This window comes from Coffea arabica, chromosome 4e (genome assembly GCF_036785885.1).
Source record: "Coffea arabica cultivar ET-39 chromosome 4e, Coffea Arabica ET-39 HiFi, whole genome shotgun sequence".
NCBI lineage: Eukaryota > Viridiplantae > Streptophyta > Magnoliopsida > Gentianales > Rubiaceae > Coffea > Coffea arabica.
In genome coordinates, this window is record NC_092317.1 from 17970808 (window position 1) to 17987165 (window position 16358).

The window sequence follows — 16358 nt, forward strand, 5'->3', positions numbered from 1 at the left end:
ATCCAACGGTGATAGTGTATGTACTATCAATGTATATAAGATTTACTCAAGTAAGTATCCTAAACTTTTGAGGGTACAGTTTTAGATGAAGACAACTATATAAAATTTAAATTTGAAATTCAACTTTTGCACATGCGATATAGGTCGAGCGATAATAATATATACACTTTCAATATAGATAAACTTTATTCATTTTCATATACACCAAAAAGTAACCAACAATCGAAATCCAAAAGCACCATATGACATGTTTCTGATTTCCAACTTTTTTGGATCCAATAAACCTAAAACCGAAATACCAAAATCTGTTACAAATACCATCAAATAGATTTTTCAGAATCAAAAGTTGAAATTGGGTCTCCAAGAAATGATATTTGGATAGAGATTATCTATCAAAATTTTTCACTTGCTTCATACACATTTTCAACCACCTTTTTTTATCTCACATATACCACGTTAAAAAAGTAGTATACTATTTTTTTTAGAAAATTATTCCAAATAATCTACTATCCAAGCACTTATACATCATGAGGTAAGAGATTTGTTTAAATAGAACCAAAATTTCTATGACCTTAATCTTAGCTCTGTTAAAGGTACTTTTAGTTTTTCATGTTTCACTACTCAAAAAAGGTCTTCCTTCATTAAGGTTTATTTTTTCACTTTTTGTATCATTACTTTCCAATGTTTTGTGCATTTATATCTCCTAAAGTCGCCATCCATTAAAATTGTTCTTGATTAAAGTTCACCCTTTTTCTGCATCATCACTTTCCAAGTTATTGTTCTTTTATATCTCCTACAGTCGCGCTCCATTAATATTGTCCTTGATTAAAATTCAATCCAACAAAAACTAAACCTATAAGAAACTTCTCCAATTTGAGAAGTGAATAAAAAGTAAGAAATTATTAAAATTGATTAAGAAATCAAAATTAGGAATATGAGAAATTAAGAATGAATAACATAAACACTCCCATATTTACAGGGAGAAAATGTTTGTATTAAAGGAATAAATAATAGGATAATGGTAATTCAATTATGATTTATAAGAAACTAGGAGAGGATCACCGCACTATGTGCGGTGTGAAGTTACAAGTTCAATATGCGCAATGGGATTTTACAAGGCTAATATGCCCATAGCCCTCATTGGCTGTATTTTTCCAATCAAAAATTATTTTTTTATCATTTTCTGTGTGTGGTAGATAATGAAGCATTTTGCCGACATTTCAATTAAGAAAAGAAATAATACTAATAAAGTTGAAGAGCATAATAACACATAATTGAGGTAAACTCTCCGATTGTACGATGTATCTCATTACCTGTGAAAAGTTACAATTTAAGATATAAGATACATTCATCCCAAAGTACAGACTACTATATCTAGAATTGCCTCTCGTCTTTTCTTATCTAGCGTTGCGTTCAATCAGCCAATTCTAGTGGAACTATGTATAAGTGGTGAAGAACCCAAAAAAAAAAATCATCTATACTATAACAAGTGGCTGTTGAAGTAAATAATGAATTTTGCTAAAGATATTGGAAAGGAGAAAACAAAGCATCAAACATTCATGACAAAACTCCATGAGCTTCCATTTGCTTCCAAGTTCCAGCTATCTAAATATCAATCAGATCTGCCAAGAATGAATTATATTAAAATTTAGTAACATTTTGTATAAATAGTAGAATGACAATCTTGTTAAATCACAGGTAACGTACCCGCAGTTTTTGCCACACTTCATTGCAAAATTTTAATGAAATACTAAAGCATGAAATATAAAACAAAGTCGTCAAGAACACATTCCCTACTCCTAAGTTTGAGCCACCATTATATTTCAATAATACCTCTTGCCATTCAACCTTTTCTCAAACATTAATGTTGGATATATAAATAAAGAATAGAAAGCTAATAAACAATAGATGCATTCTGAGCCACCATCATATTTGGATAAATACCTCTTGCCAGTCATTTTTTTCTCAAACATGAATTCTAGGTAAATAAATAAAGAACAGAAAGCCAAAAACAACACATGCATTTTAGCCTATAAATCATGTAGATATATTTCATTCATGCCACATTTTCACCCAGACAACATGAATGAACATAGGACATCAATTTAAACTAAAAGAAAATTTTCTCTTCTTTCTTAAAAAGCTCCAAAAGATTCAAGCAAAAGCTACAAAGAAATTTTAATATATTAGTTTGGTATTTGTTAGAGTTTATTTTTTAAATCCTGAAAGCAATTTTATTCTCTTTGTAATTCTGAGATTTTAATTTTCTTTTTTATATAAAAGTGTTGGAAAATTCTAGTTGTCTAATTGAGAAAAGGTGGAGAAGATAAGGGGTAATCACCACCATTTTGATCATTCCCCAGTTATACACAATTTGGCTAGAAATTTAGGGCGGCACTATTTAAACTTACAACTGGGATGCAGCACATGAACATTCTTTTTCTATATACAAAGATCTTATCTTAGAGGTTCTTTTAGCCATTTCAGTTAACATCATTCTGAGGATAGGACAGCGAGTAACAAAAGCTACAATCAGTCAATGTACATCATTTTCTTAGAAATTACTACGTCTAAAGTAGGGCTGCAAACGAATCGAGCCGCTCTCGAGCGGCTCGAGTCAAGCTCGAGTCGAGCTCGAGCCGGCTCAATTCAAACTCGAGCTCGAACTCGAGCTCAGAATATTAAGCTCGTTAGCTCGCGAGCCGGCTCGCGAGCTTGAGTATATATATATATATATATATATATATATATATATATATTTTTTTTTTTTTTTTTATTTTTATTTAATAATAAAATTATGTATATTATATATATTTATTTTTTTTTTATTTTTTATTTTCATAGTAAAATTACGTATATATCCTTAATATTTTATTATTTATTAAGAAAAAAATATTATTTTATTTATTTTTTAAAAAATAAAATAATTATTTTTTATTTTTTTCGAGCTCGAGCTCGAGTTCGAGCTCGACTCGAGCTCGACTCGAGCTCGGCTCGACTTGATTCGAGTCGAGCTCGAGCTTGAAAATTGCCGGCTCGTCGAGCTCGAGCTCGAGCTCGAACTTGGTAAAATTTAGTCGAGACTCGGCTCGATTAGCCCAAAACTCGACTCGACTCGGCTCGTTTGCAGCCCTAGTCTAAAGAGTAATTCAAAAATGACACCATCAAAGCAGAGAAAAAATTTATAATGATTTCATCCGGAATCATAACTTTCAATGAAATAGGGTGAAAGCAAATGCTATTAAACCTCAACTTGCAACCTCTTATTGATGAATTTACTAAAATAGGTAAAATACTAAAGAAACTGACTCTAAATCTAAAGGAAACGTGGTACCTTCACAAAATTTCATACTCCAAGAATGGTAATTTAAATATTGTAATGCGGTCAATGACCACTCCAAGCATAAATGCATAATTTAATACTTCTAAAAAAAATGTTAATTTACTTACCACTTCCTAGCCTGTACCAAAAATCTAATATTTGGTATTTCTCCTTCAGCAAATATTTTACTACCTACAAGCATCAAAACCATTTATATTAGTCGTATTAAGCAAAAACTGCCCCTAGGCAGAAAGCAATTGGTTAGTTTGTACAACAAAGATTCATAAGATAGATATTGATAAGTCCTATCAAGAAAAATACTAAATCAAATTAGATTAACTTTTTCTCAGGGGATAAAAACAAAGAACCTAAATAAAGGTGCACTTTGAAAAACGAATTTCTCCAATCCTTTGTACTTTGTTAATATCTTGTAATAAACATTTGGAACATATTAGAGCATAAAAGATAATTATAATTAATATATTAGACCATCAAATCTAGCATAGGGTATGTGAAAACACAATAGGAAGCAAAACAATAGCAACAAAGCCTGAGAATTAGCAGGAACTGAAGAATTTGTTATGCCAAACCATAAACGGCATTAAGCACTAAACATATGAATGCATTTCCAAAGTTTCACATCCAGTTCATATCAATGCAGTAGGGCAACCCCTAGTCCCTAATGTGACTTTTAGAAGTTACCAAAAAAAAAAAGTAATTTGCAATGTCAGAAGACAACAATGATCTAAAACTCAAAATAGCAAATAGTTAAACTCAAAAAAAAAAACTTTTAAAGCTAATTTTATTGCATGCCAGGTGAATCTGTGAAAGGATTTGGACCGCTATATGCTGTCTATAAAAGGAAATATACAATCACATTGAAATAGGTAATATGAAGTCATTCATTGGTCTTTTTCTCAAGCATGGAACTATATCCGTAATCACAAAAGATTGAAATAGGTAAGACGAATTAAATTGAAATAGGTCAGCGAAGTAAAGATAAGATTTTAATTCACATTTTAATGGAAGCAAAAGTAAGAAATTATCCAGCTAATTAGTGCAAAATAACAAGGGGCAAAACTATAGCTATGCAGTAACTTGATCCATTTTCTAGTTAATGATATGATTTAAAGTCTTTAATCAAATTGTTAATTTACTCACTGCTTCAAGCCACTGCCCAGCATTTGATAGAGATTTCCTATCCTTGGGCAAACCTTTGACTGCCTACAAACACAAAAAATCAATTAAAATTGCTATTAAAGAACTTCGATCATTTATCAACTTGAGATTCACTATATAAACTGTCAACAAATTTTACTAAGAGACTTATAATTTTCTGTACTATAAAAACAATTATTAACAAATAGTCATTAAAATACGTATCATCACAAGATGCCTTTGGTAACTCGAAACTTTGGCCAATGATCAATTTCACATATGAGTTCGTGATTGTTCAAGAAGACATGCAATTGTATATAATTAGTATAAGATATGCAAACATGCACTACAATAGACATGCATGCATGCACTATTATTCTAGCTTAATCAAGCAAATTGATTAAGAAACCAAAATTAAAGAAAACGCCAACTGAAAAAACCAGAAAAGGGAAAAGAAAAACAAATCCAAATTTTTTTATCAAAAAAAAAAACAAAACCATCAAATTTCGCATATGATGATTTCAACCAACTAAACCTCTCTTCTTTTGGATAGTTCTGTCTAAACAGTATGCAAAACATAAAGGAGGACTGAGATTGGAACCTGAACTATTAAAATCTCTAAAAACATCAACTGCAACTGCAAACTGCAGATTCGAACCTGAAATATAATGCAAATGCATGTTAAATAAAAATACTAAAGCAAATCATATGATTTTTTTCCTAGACAAAATCTTCTTGTTTGAGGCAAATCTTGTCCACATCACGCCTGTGCTACCATATGCTATGCTATAGGCACAATAAAAATCTCCTCTAGATATGAATAAAGCAAATGACTTCCCAAAAAAAGGTAGAACTAAATCTTGGTGAATATATCGACATGAATAAGTGTTTTTTACACCCTGCAATCTTCAAGGCAATAAAAAAACACTGATTCCTAAAGCTAAAATGTTTACCCAAGCAACAGTAATATGTCGAGCTATAAAGACGCTAAACCAAGTTAAATAATGACACTCTAGCAAAAAAAAACACAAATCAAATAATGATCTAAACATTTTAATGATATTGCAAAAAAAATATCAAATACTTAAAATTCATCCCAACTTCCCTAGATTCATAAACTCTGTATGTGTAGAACAAACTAACAAAAAAGAAATTGAACTCCCGTTTAAAAGTACCAACAACTAGAGATCTTTAAAAAAAGACATCTCTGAAAAAATTACAACAACGATAGATAATTTTTGGATGGTAAAAAAAAAAAATTTATTGAAGAAAAAAGAAAGATCTAGGAGGGGAGATATTCCTATGAGTCTACTTTCTCTCTCCTTGAGAGCACCTTTCTCTCTCCTTGAGAGAACTTTCCCCCCACTGGTGGGTTTTCAAAAACTTTTCAAACTTCTAAACTCACGATTCCCGGCAATGCTCTAGATTTCAACAACTTTCCTATACTCCAAACTCCAGAATTCTTGATTCTAGTTTGGACATAGTAATTGCACGAGTTATTGCAAAAAGTAGTGGTATGGCTGGAGTAATGGAAATATCTATTACAGAGGATTGAGAAGAAACGTAATTATGAAGTTGCAAGCTATGTCGTTCTTGATAGCATACGCTGATTCTCGCAGCTACGGCTCCAGATGATGAGGTAATGTGTGATTCCTGAGCTATTCATGTTTTAGTATTTGCGTGTTGTGGGTAAAACTACTGTTTTTCTGGTATTTGTCCCTGTTCGGCGGTAAGCATTTTTTGTTTCAGTAAAGTCTGTACTCTGAGCTTCTCCTAGTTCGGAAACCTACTCCCTCCTCTTTCTATTCCTCTTGTCCCCTCTGTTCTTTGTGTCTGTTCTCTCATCTCCTTACCCAGTTGTGGGTTTTTTCCCCGTAGTTCCTAGTCTGTTTCTATGGAGGCGGATCTGAGTGATATGATGCAGAAATTCTCTTTAGCTGGTAATGAACTTACTGGAGCTACTTTGGACTTAGGGGATCTAGAAAGTGGGGTTAGAGAGTGTAAGGACAGTATAATAGGGAGAATTATGGGTGAGAAGGTGGTGAGCTTTGCAGGGGTAAAAGGGTTCGTCACGGTTGCATGGGGGTATCCCAAAAATTTGGGGGTAGTAGAGCTGGGTCCGAACCTTTTTCAGTTCAACTTACCGAACTCTGGTGATAGGGAAAAGATCCTTGAAGGAGGACCTTGGGTAATAGATAACCAAGTGTTGGTGTTGAACAGGTGGATGGAAGGTATAGAAGGTAATATGGAAGCCTTTAAATTGGCTCCTATGTGGGTGCAAGTGTGGAATTTACCGATTCATTGGATCACTAAAGAGATTGGTCGTAAGATAGGGTCTGTGTTTCACCAGGTTAAGGATGTTATAATCCCCCAAATAGGGGGAAAGGAAGGAAGGCATTTGAAGGTGTTTGTGATTGTGGATTTATCTAAACCCCTGCTGAGAGGGACCATAGTTAAAACTGAGGGAATATTGACTTGGGTAGCGTTTAAGTACGAAAGATGTCCTGATTTCTGTTATAAATGTGGTTTCGTAGGACATGGTGAAAGAACTTGCACCGTTCAGTTAGAAACATTAGGAAGAAATATGGATAATCAGTATGGCCCCTAGTTGAGAGCAGGAAACACTAAGAGCTCACCACAGACCAATCAAACTAGACCTGAGGTGGATAAGGATAAACGTTACTGGAAGTTCCTCAATGGAAATTTAGTTGAAATAGCCCAGCCGGGTAGTGTTCTGGAGAAGAACCAATTAGAGTTGAATAAGGTCTTGGAGAGGGAGAGGCATGATCGTCAGAACCTTTCTAAAGACCTGAATGGGATGAGGATTGATGGTGGAGAGTCTGGCCTCTTTCAAGAGGAAGAACACACAGGGGGTTCACATAGGCAACAAGAGATGCAGAAACAAGCTGAGGGGGGTAAGAATGAACAGGAAGGGGCTCTAGTTATTGAAGCAGCCAAGACCCCCCTTGTAGAAAGTAGTACTGAAATGGAGGAGGATAGCTCTCTTGCTATACCAGGTGCTAGTAATGGTGGCAATTTGGAGGGAGTTCTAGAGGGTGAGATGCTGATACAGGAGATGTTTAATAACAATGGGAAAGTGCAGGAGGCGATTAGGAAGCAGTCAGCTAGGTTGAATAGAAAGGTGTCTGCCCCAATCAAATCTAGAAGACCTTTAAGAGAGCTGAATAGGCAAGGAAATATTCAGATTGGTGGGGGGAAGAGGAAAACAATGCTAAAAGATGAGGATATGGATTGTGAGGTAAGTGTTAGTCAGACCTGTAAGAAAGCTAAACCCCTTGAGATGATGGTGGTTCTAGAGCCTAACCAAGAGGAGGAGGGGCCCTTCCTTAATGGGGCCCCCAAGTGCTTATGAGGGTTGTGGTGTGGAATTGTCAAGGAGTGGGGAGCCCCTTGACAATTCCCCAGCTGAGGGAGGTGAACAACCTCTTCTCTCCAGACATTATTTTTCTGAGTGAGACTAAGAATAGGGAGCAGTACATGGCCAGAGTTAAAAGCTGGTTAAGGTTTGACAATAGTGTGGTTACTGAAGCTATGCATAGATCTGGTGGTATGTGCCTGTTTTGGAATGATAGTGTTAGAATCTTAACCACTCTCCAAACAGCTTTTACCATTGAAGCTAAAATAGGAGGTAGAGAACCACAGGATGATTGGTGGTTCATAGGAGTGTATGCTAGTTGTGATGATCAAGTTAGAAAACAACAGTGGAAGGTGTTAAAGGATAGGAAAAGATTGTGGGGGGAAAAATATGTTATTGCTGGAGATTTTAATGATATTATTTCTAATGAAGAGAAATGGGGGGGGTGTCCAGAGAGAGGAGAAGAGTTTCATGGCTTTTAAGGACTTTATTGCTGAAAATAGTTTAGTGGACTTAGGCTACGAGGGTCACCCCTGGACTTGGAGCAACCATTGGGATCATATAGGGGAAGTAAGGCAAAGACTAGATAGATGTCTTAGTAGCTGTGAGTGGAGCCAGAAGTTTGAGGGGGCCGTCTGTAAGCACTTAGAGTCTTATGCTTCTGATCATAGTTTGATAATGTTGGACTCTGAGCCTGCATATAAGAAAAAGAAGAAAAGATTTTACTTTGACAAGAGATGGCCTCAGAATGAGGGTTTTCAAAAAGTTATTGAGAAGGCCTGGAGTAAGGAGGAACAAGGAACTAAAATGTTTAAAGTGACTAGGAAAGTGAGAAATTGTAGGGTGGAAATCTTAAAGTGGAAAAACACCTTCCAAGCAAATTCTAAGGTTAGCATTAAGGACATCAAGAGCAAACTAGATGACAATGAGAGGTCCAGCTTGGAGAACAAAGGGGTCATAAGGAAGGATCTGAAGGAACAACTGAAGAAGGCTTTTAGGGAGGAGGAATCTTTTTGGAGCCAAAAAGCAAGAGTACAATGGCTTAGAGAGGGTGATAAGAACACTAGTTTCTTCCACGCGTCTGTGAGAGGTAGGAGGAACAGGAATAGTATCTCTAGTGTCCAAAGAGATGATGGTTCATGGACAAAGAATGAGGAGGATCTTGTGGATAAATGTCCATGTTTTATAAAAATCTGTTTGCCAGTGATGGGGTAGGAGACAGTTCTGAGGTTTTAAGGGGTATTACTCATACTATTACTAAGAAGATGAATTTCAATCTGACCAGACCAGTTCATGAGGAGGAGATTAGATCTGCCATTTTTTCCATGAACCCGGATAAAGCACCAGGTGTAGATGGAATGACCCCCCTGTTCTTTCAAAGATCCTGGAATTTGATCAAGAAGGATATAACCCAGGCAGTCCAAGATTTCTTTGTGTCTGGTTGCATGTTGAAGTCCATTAATCATACTGTTATCTCTTTGATCCCCAAGGTCCTGAATCCTACATGTTTGAAAAACTATAGGCCTATAAGTCTGTGTAGTGTGTTGTACAAAATCATTTCCAAAATTTTGGCTAACAGATTGAAACCAGTTCTTGACAAATGTATCAGTAAAAATCAGTCCGCCTTTATCCCTGATAGGCAAATTCTTGATAATGTGATTATAGCTCAAGAATACATGCAATATCTGAAAAACAAAAGGCTTGGGAAAGAAGGGTATATGGCTATCAAGTTAGACATGGCTAAAGCTTACGATAGGGTGGAATGGCACTTCTTGAAAGCAATGATGCTCAAAATGGGTTTTTGTGAAAAATGGGTACACTGGATTGCAAGATGCATGGAGACTGTTTCATATTCTTTCAACTGCAATGGAGAGGTAAAAGGATATGTGAAGCCAGGTAGAGGGATAAGGTAGGGTGACCCACTGTCACCTTATCTTTTTTTTATATGCTCTGAAGGTTTCTCAAATTTACTCCAAAGATCTGCTGAGGATAGGAGCTTGAAAGGTGTGAAAATTAGTAGGCAGGGACCAAACATTACTCATCTTTTCTTTGCTGATGACTCACTCATTTTTTGTGGAGCTGATAAGCAGCAAGCTGAAGAACTCATGATAATCTTAAAGGTGTATGAACAAGCTTCTGGACAATTGATCAACTTAGAGAAGTCATATGTGATCTTTAGTAAGAATGTAGATAGAAGGCAGAAAAGTGAGATATGCAGTATCCTAGGGGGTATGGAAGAAGTGAAACAAGGAAAGTATCTTGGTCTACCCATGGTGATTTCAAGGACGAAAGACCAAATCTTCGGTTACATAAGAGAAAACATCAACAGACGATTGGAAGGCTGGAAGAATAAGCTTTTAAGCCATGCAGGGAAGGAAGTTATGCTTAAAGCTGTCACAATGGCCATGCCCACATATGCTATGTCGTGTTTCAAATTGCCAAGGAAACTTTGTAAGGATCTCAGTTCAGCTATGGCAAACTACTGGTGGGGGGAAGCTAATGGGAAAAACAAAATGCACTGGACTTCTTGGAGGAAAATGGCTAGGGATAGAAAGGAAGGAGGACTGGGGTTTAAGGATTTGGAGGCCTTCAATAAAGCTCTATTAGGAAAACAGATCTGGAGGTTAATCACCAAGCTTAATCTCCTTATGAGCAAGGTATTGAAAGCCAAGCATTTTCCTAAGGGGTCAATCTTTAATTGCAAAGTGCAAGGCTGTGCTTCTTGGTTTTGGAAAGGTCTGATAAGTGTGAGGGAAATGGTGGAAGAAGGTGTATTGCGGAGAATTGGTAATGGGAGTAGCACCAAAATATGGGAGCACAAGTGGATACCAAAAGCTCCGAATGGCAGGCCTTCTACTCCAAGACCACCAAACTGTGAATATGACACAGTCCAACAACTAATTACTAACAGAAGATGGAACACAAATATAATCTTTAGACTTTTCAACAAATCTAATGCAGAAAGGATACTTAGTATTCCAATAAGTCTAGCAGGCAGAGCAGATTCTAATTATTGGAAACACAGTGAAGGGGGTGTGTACACAGTAAAATCAGGCAACAAGAGATTAATGGAAGATAGCTCAGGCACAAAAACAAAAATGGAGAATGCTGGAACAAGCCTTGATGCGGGTAGTATCCAAAACAAACATCTTTGGAACACTCTGTGGAAGCTCAATATCAAGCATAAAGTTAAAATCTTCATCTGGAAGTGTATCAATGGTGCTCTACCAGTCAGAGAGGCTATACACAAGAGAACTGCATTAGGGGATCCAGTGTGTAAAAGATGTGGAGAAGAGCCTGAGACAATTGAGCACACCTTACTGACGTGTCCTCTAGCACAGAAGATTTGGAAAGTAGCTCCATTAATTTGGGATGGAGCTAAAGATCAGACAGGGAACTTTCAAAAATGGTGAAGTACAATTACTGAGGCTAGGAAAAGGCAAGAAGGAAAAAGCCACATGGGACTTACGGCTAATATACTGTGGCAGATTTGGAAGGACAGAAATAAGAGGGAGTTTGAACAACAGACTTGCAGCCATCCGTGTAGTGTTATTCAAAAAGCACACAAGGAGTGGCTAGAACTAGAGGACTTAGAGCCTATGAAGAACTCTAGGAGTACAACAGAAACACTGACAACCCTGGAAGAGGACTGTCATGCATAACAAAGCCATGATCTCATAATTCTGAAGATGGCAACCAGAAGATCACAAAGACCTGCAGTGCTGGGAATTGGAGTTGATATTACTAGGATGCCAACGGAGGCAAAGGAGTTGTGGGCCTTAAAAGACAGAAGTTCAGGAGACAAAAATATTGATGATGCCGCAGCTGTTCAATTGATTTTATGCAAAGCATTGGACAGACAGTGGCGCAACATCAGTATACAAATTCACAACAAGGACCTACTGAAGCGCCTTAAGTTTGGCAAATCCTCAGACTGCAGATTGACAACAATCCTTGAAAATATATTATGTTTAAAGTCTTTGTTTCGAATGTGCTCTTTTTGCTTAGTTAGTTATGATGATAAGGATGTTTGTGCTAATGTTAGCTCATATGCCTTAGGCATTTTGTTGGATGAGGAAACTCTTGTTCCTCCGTGTCATTGAACACGTGTTGTACATATGATCGGGCCTTTGCTCGAATTGTAAATTCTCTTTTATAGATCAATGCAAGTAAACTAACGTTTTGAAAAAAAAAAAAGGAGGGGAGATATTCAAAATAAAAAGAAAAAATAGCAGTAAGAGAAAATAGAGCGAAATACCTGAGCAAGAAGATGAAACCGCTACCATGCGAACCTGCAAATCCAAACAATAGAAGAAAAGACGGTAGCAACAAAATAGATGGTAAATAGTTACTTTCATAAAAGGATAAAAAATAAAAAGCTATACAGAGAAAGATTGTAAAAAAAATAAAAATGAAAGTTAACGTAATTAAGAGAGAAAACCAAAGGGAAATACCCTTTAACTTGTAAGAAGAAGACCAACGTGTGACCTCTATTTTGTCTTGCACTGTTATTTGATATTCAATTAAAGAAGAAAGAGAAGAAGTGAAAAACAGAGAAAGAGGAAGGAAGGGAGAAAGAACCTGAGAAGAAAGGAAGAAAGCGACGAAGCAAAAGCAAGAAAGACAATGAGCAGCGCAAGCGAAGACTCTCAAGAACCCTATCTATCCAAGAAGGAGGTGAAATCTCAATTTTGTCCTCAATTCAATTCGCTCAATTAATTGAAGACAACCACCAATTGACCAATGACGAAGCGCCACGTCAACTCAATTGCAAACCTCCCCGTTCCCCAATAGACTAGATATGTTAATAAGGGAGTAAAAAAGGATCACTATAACGAGTAGGTCACAGTTTTGAGTTATCAAGAAAATATGTGTGAATCTACAATTACCCCCCCCCCCACCTTAACCCCTGTTTTTAAAAAAAAAATGGTGGAAAAGGAATCGAAATGGTTGTTATCAAAAAAAAAAAAGAAAAAGAAAAAAACCAAGACAGAAAAGTAATTGATATGTTCGAAAGTGTCCAATTCAGCAAATTTATCAAACTGGGAATTGAGTTTTATTGTGCACATCTTTTTTTTTTTTTTGGACAAAATTACACTTTTCATTTCAAGCATGCCGCAGCTTCGGTTGTGTAAGTGACGATACATATACTTTCCGGGGATATTGAACCTATATTATCACAAACCGCAATGCCCGCACCTCCCAAATGACTATCTGAAATAAATGAGTCATCTGTTGAAATGATAATTTACAATGGAAAAGTCACTCCTTATATATACTTTTTCTGAGTATCAACAATATCTGCACTATCTTGACCCAACTGGATTATGTAAGGAATTACAGAAAAAAAAAAAGCATTATCTAGATAAAGGAATACTTTGACACCTTTTAAATTTTTTTAAATCACACGATGTGAAGTTTGAACTCCAGATGCACCTCATTTAAATTACATAGTATAAGGTTTGAACTCTCGATTTACAACCTTTTTTATTGACCAACTTGCACAAGACAAGTTGATTGTGATGGCTCGTAATAGAATATCAAATTGCTCATGAGGGCAGTTGTCATCCAATTTGTTGAAGGACAAGCTGACTTTCCTGTTTCTGTGACTATAAGACTAGCTGTTTGGCATGCACAGCCTCCAAAACATCCATGGGCTCTGAATTTATTTATTCCTACAAATAAGGGCTTGTTCTTGGCGATTCAAATTTGCCAAATTATCAATGCCAATGAAACAATTAACTCTTGGGGGCTGTTTTTGATTAAGCCAATCCAAGAACGATACTAAGATGGCACAATCAAAAATACATTTTTTCGTTCATTGATTATGCCAATCCAAAAAAGATACTGAGGTGCCACAATTAAAATTAAATCTCAATGGTTAAGCTCTTCCAAGAATTCACACTCAAGGAATAAGTAGATATTATCTCCTGATTTTTGCCAATCAAAAATAAAGCCTAATGGCAAAGCTCGGGGAATTATGTGATGATTTTGATCAAAATTAAATCCTAAACTCCCAATGGCAAAGCTCGCCATACTGTTCTACCAAATTTGCACTTAAGGGGAAGAAATCACCATTCTTGTCTAGCGAATTTATACCTACGTGGAAATGTAGGAATGTTTCCGGTTTAATCTTTTAACTTGAGTTTGAAAAATTGTTAAATGCTTATTTGGTGTTATGAAGAAGAAAGAAAAAGAAGCAAATATGCAGATTGTTGTCGTTTGCTTGATATAGAGAATAGTTTCTGGAACTTATGTACGCATGCCAAAGTTTGTAATCAGTAACTTATGGCTCATTAGTTGGAAACTTAAAAGTTTATCAAGTTTTTACATGTTTATGCATAAATCAAGACACTAGACAGACGAAAGAAGAATTATTTGATCCTTTTTTGAACGGAAGAATTTATTGATCAAAATGGAAGATTACTAATAGAGAACAGTTGCGTAGCATCTCAAATGTGACCAATATAATTTTCTTTTTACCAAACCGATAGGAAGTGAATAAAATAGATTTTGCAGTAACAGCATCTATATCCCCATGTAGTCAATCGATTGAGAACAGACATAATATCAAGACCAAAATTAATTTCCAAAATTACATAATTTTCCAAACTATGGAAAGATCTCTATCTTATGCAACACATGAAAAACAGCATATATAGTAGTGTTCATAATTGTTGGAAAACCAAACATTTAGTCCTTATTGTTATGACAAAGTACAAAATACACCGAAAAACAAGGCCCCAAAAGCATTCTAGAAACAGATAATTGGGAATAGAGCACAACAAAAACGACCACAACGTAACAATGCCATAGTTACAACCACTCTCGAGTTTATTAACAAATGCTCAAAGCTCATTTGCAAATACTACCGGCACTAGTAATCTTCTGGCGCCAATGGCTGGTGGTGGGGGTGGTGTGGAGGCTGATCTACATCATGTATGATACCGTACTCGTAAATTAGGGCAGAAAGAGCCGCACCAACAAAAGGTCCCAGCCAGTAGATCCAATGGTTCCTCCATCTCCACCCCACCAAAGCTGGCCCGAAGGCCCTCGCAGGGTTCATCGATGCTCCTTCGAACGGCCCTCCCACCAGTATGTTAGCCCCCAAGACGAACGCGATAGCAAGAGGTGCAATGGTGCCCAAGCTGCCCCTTTTCGGATCAAAAGCCGTCGCATAAACTACGTAAACTAGTCCAAATGTCAGAATTATCTCCATCAGAAGTGCATTCAAGTTCCCTTCTCCAGCAGCCACCGAGAACCCCATCGGTCTCTACAAAATCCAAAATCAAATTACAGCATGCATGATTAAGGCGCGATGGGCAACATTGAGGAATTAATACGCTAAAAACAACATTTACAGGAACTAGAGCTATGAAGTTAGATGCAGGCAGCTACTACCCTGCCATCGGTCGCGATCCTTAACAAAAGGGAGGCGACAACGGCGCCCAAAAGCTGAGCTACCCAATAGTAGAGCGCCCGAACAAAGGAGACCCTTCCACCGACTAGAGCACCAAAGGTGACAGCTGGATTGACATGTCCACCGGAGACGTTCATGCTAGCGGCCACTGCCGCAAAGAGACCAAGCGCATGGGCTAGTGCAACGACCGCCAGCCCGGATGCTTCCAAGGCCGTCTCCCTGTACATTTTATCTGCATCCACCATATCTATGTCCATCATCAAACATGAATAATCATCTACAACAATGAAAACCCACATGCATGCAGGGTATTATGACTATGTTATCAGTTTTCATGAGATAATTAGTCTTACCAAGAGCAAGCAAAGAGCCTTCACCCGCGAAGACGAAGATGAAGGTGGACAAAAACTCACCCAAGGTGGCCCTCATGGAGTCCGGGTGGGTGGCCTCTTCCGTGCCCCCAAATGCATACCTACGTGGTCTCATAGCCATTAATCTCAAGATGGATGATTAGTTAAACCAAAATCTGATCAGGCAATCCTCTCCAGCACTAGGCTACAGCTTTCACACTCATCTACCAGACTCGCTGCTCATGTATATAGTAACTGTTTAATACTTTCTTGTTGAAATTTTTGAATTATGTGATGAATAAAAAGGTGGTAATGGGATTTCTGCTACAAGCAGCCGCCTCTCAAGCCAAGGCTGGTAATGGGAAAAGAAAGAAAGAGGGAAGACTGAACGAGACCAAGGAGAAGAGGAGATATGGATGAGTTGATAGAGGTTAGTGAAGACAGCTGAGTGCTTAAATTACCAAATGGAGTTTGGACTGGAGTGGACACTTGGGAGATGAACTGCAGGAAAACTGACACGTTTGCTATGCGTTGGCGGGCATTGGCTGCCAAAGACAGCACCGTTTCAACCCAACACCGTTTCCTCTAAACTCTTGGCATAAATTCCATTCAAACTTGCAAATGAATGCATTCCTCGATCTCACTTATCTCATCCATGCCCCAGCCTCATGTATAATTCCTTCGTCTGAAAGCATTTCTGCTTGTTTTCCTTAACCTCATCTATCTTTCGCT

General features: G+C 37.1%; 2 protein-coding genes across 6 annotated transcripts; both read right to left on the minus strand.

The window, feature by feature from the left end:
- Window positions 1–1274: 1274 nt before the first annotated feature.
- Window positions 1275–13088, minus strand: LOC113742112 (uncharacterized). Its single transcript, XM_072046525.1, has 5 exons — window positions 13056–13088; window positions 12311–12518; window positions 12115–12148; window positions 4484–4546; window positions 1275–1622 (listed from the first exon to the last, which is right to left on the minus strand). The coding sequence occupies exons 1-5, from the start codon at window positions 13086–13088 to the stop codon at window positions 1613–1615; spliced, it is 348 nt and encodes a 115-aa protein (XP_071902626.1). The 3' UTR covers window positions 1275–1612.
- Window positions 13089–14499: 1411 nt separating this feature from the next.
- Window positions 14500–16358, minus strand: LOC113742014 (probable aquaporin TIP3-2). 5 transcript variants are annotated; one of them, XM_027269688.2, is made up of 3 exons: window positions 15630–16358; window positions 15258–15508; window positions 14500–15129 (listed from the first exon to the last, which is right to left on the minus strand). In XM_027269688.2, the coding sequence occupies exons 1-3, from the start codon at window positions 15766–15768 to the stop codon at window positions 14734–14736; spliced, it is 786 nt and encodes a 261-aa protein (XP_027125489.1). In that variant the 5' UTR covers window positions 15769–16358; the 3' UTR covers window positions 14500–14733. The 5 variants fall into 5 exon arrangements, with proteins under 5 accessions (XP_027125489.1, XP_071903847.1, XP_071903845.1 ...); XM_072047746.1 differs by having other exon boundaries at window positions 15258–15523; window positions 15690–16022; XM_072047744.1 differs by having other exon boundaries at window positions 15258–15523; window positions 15630–15986.

What these genes read in the sequence shown, in the direction of transcription:
- LOC113742112 (XM_072046525.1), bottom strand. Translation starts at nt 13,088, where the DNA reads ATGACTCATTTATTTCAGATAGTCATTTGGGAG. An exon ending in TTCAGATAGTCATTTGGGAG is followed by an intron (nt 12,519 to 13,055) that starts GTGCGGGCATTG and finishes CTTCTTGGATAG; the next exon opens with ATAGGGTTCTTGAGAGTCTT. An exon ending in GGTTTCATCTTCTTGCTCAG is followed by an intron (nt 4,547 to 12,114) that starts GTATTTCGCTCT and finishes TTGTGTTTGTAG; the next exon opens with GCAGTCAAAGGTTTGCCCAA.
- LOC113742014 (XM_072047744.1), bottom strand. Translation starts at nt 15,768, where the DNA reads ATGGCTATGAGACCACGTAGGTATGCATTTGGGGGCACGGAAGAGGCC. An exon ending in AGGCTCTTTGCTTGCTCTTG is followed by an intron (nt 15,524 to 15,629) that starts GTAAGACTAATT and finishes TGATGGACATAG; the next exon opens with ATATGGTGGATGCAGATAAA. An exon ending in GGATCGCGACCGATGGCAGG is followed by an intron (nt 15,130 to 15,257) that starts GTAGTAGCTGCC and finishes TGGATTTTGTAG; the next exon opens with AGACCGATGGGGTTCTCGGT.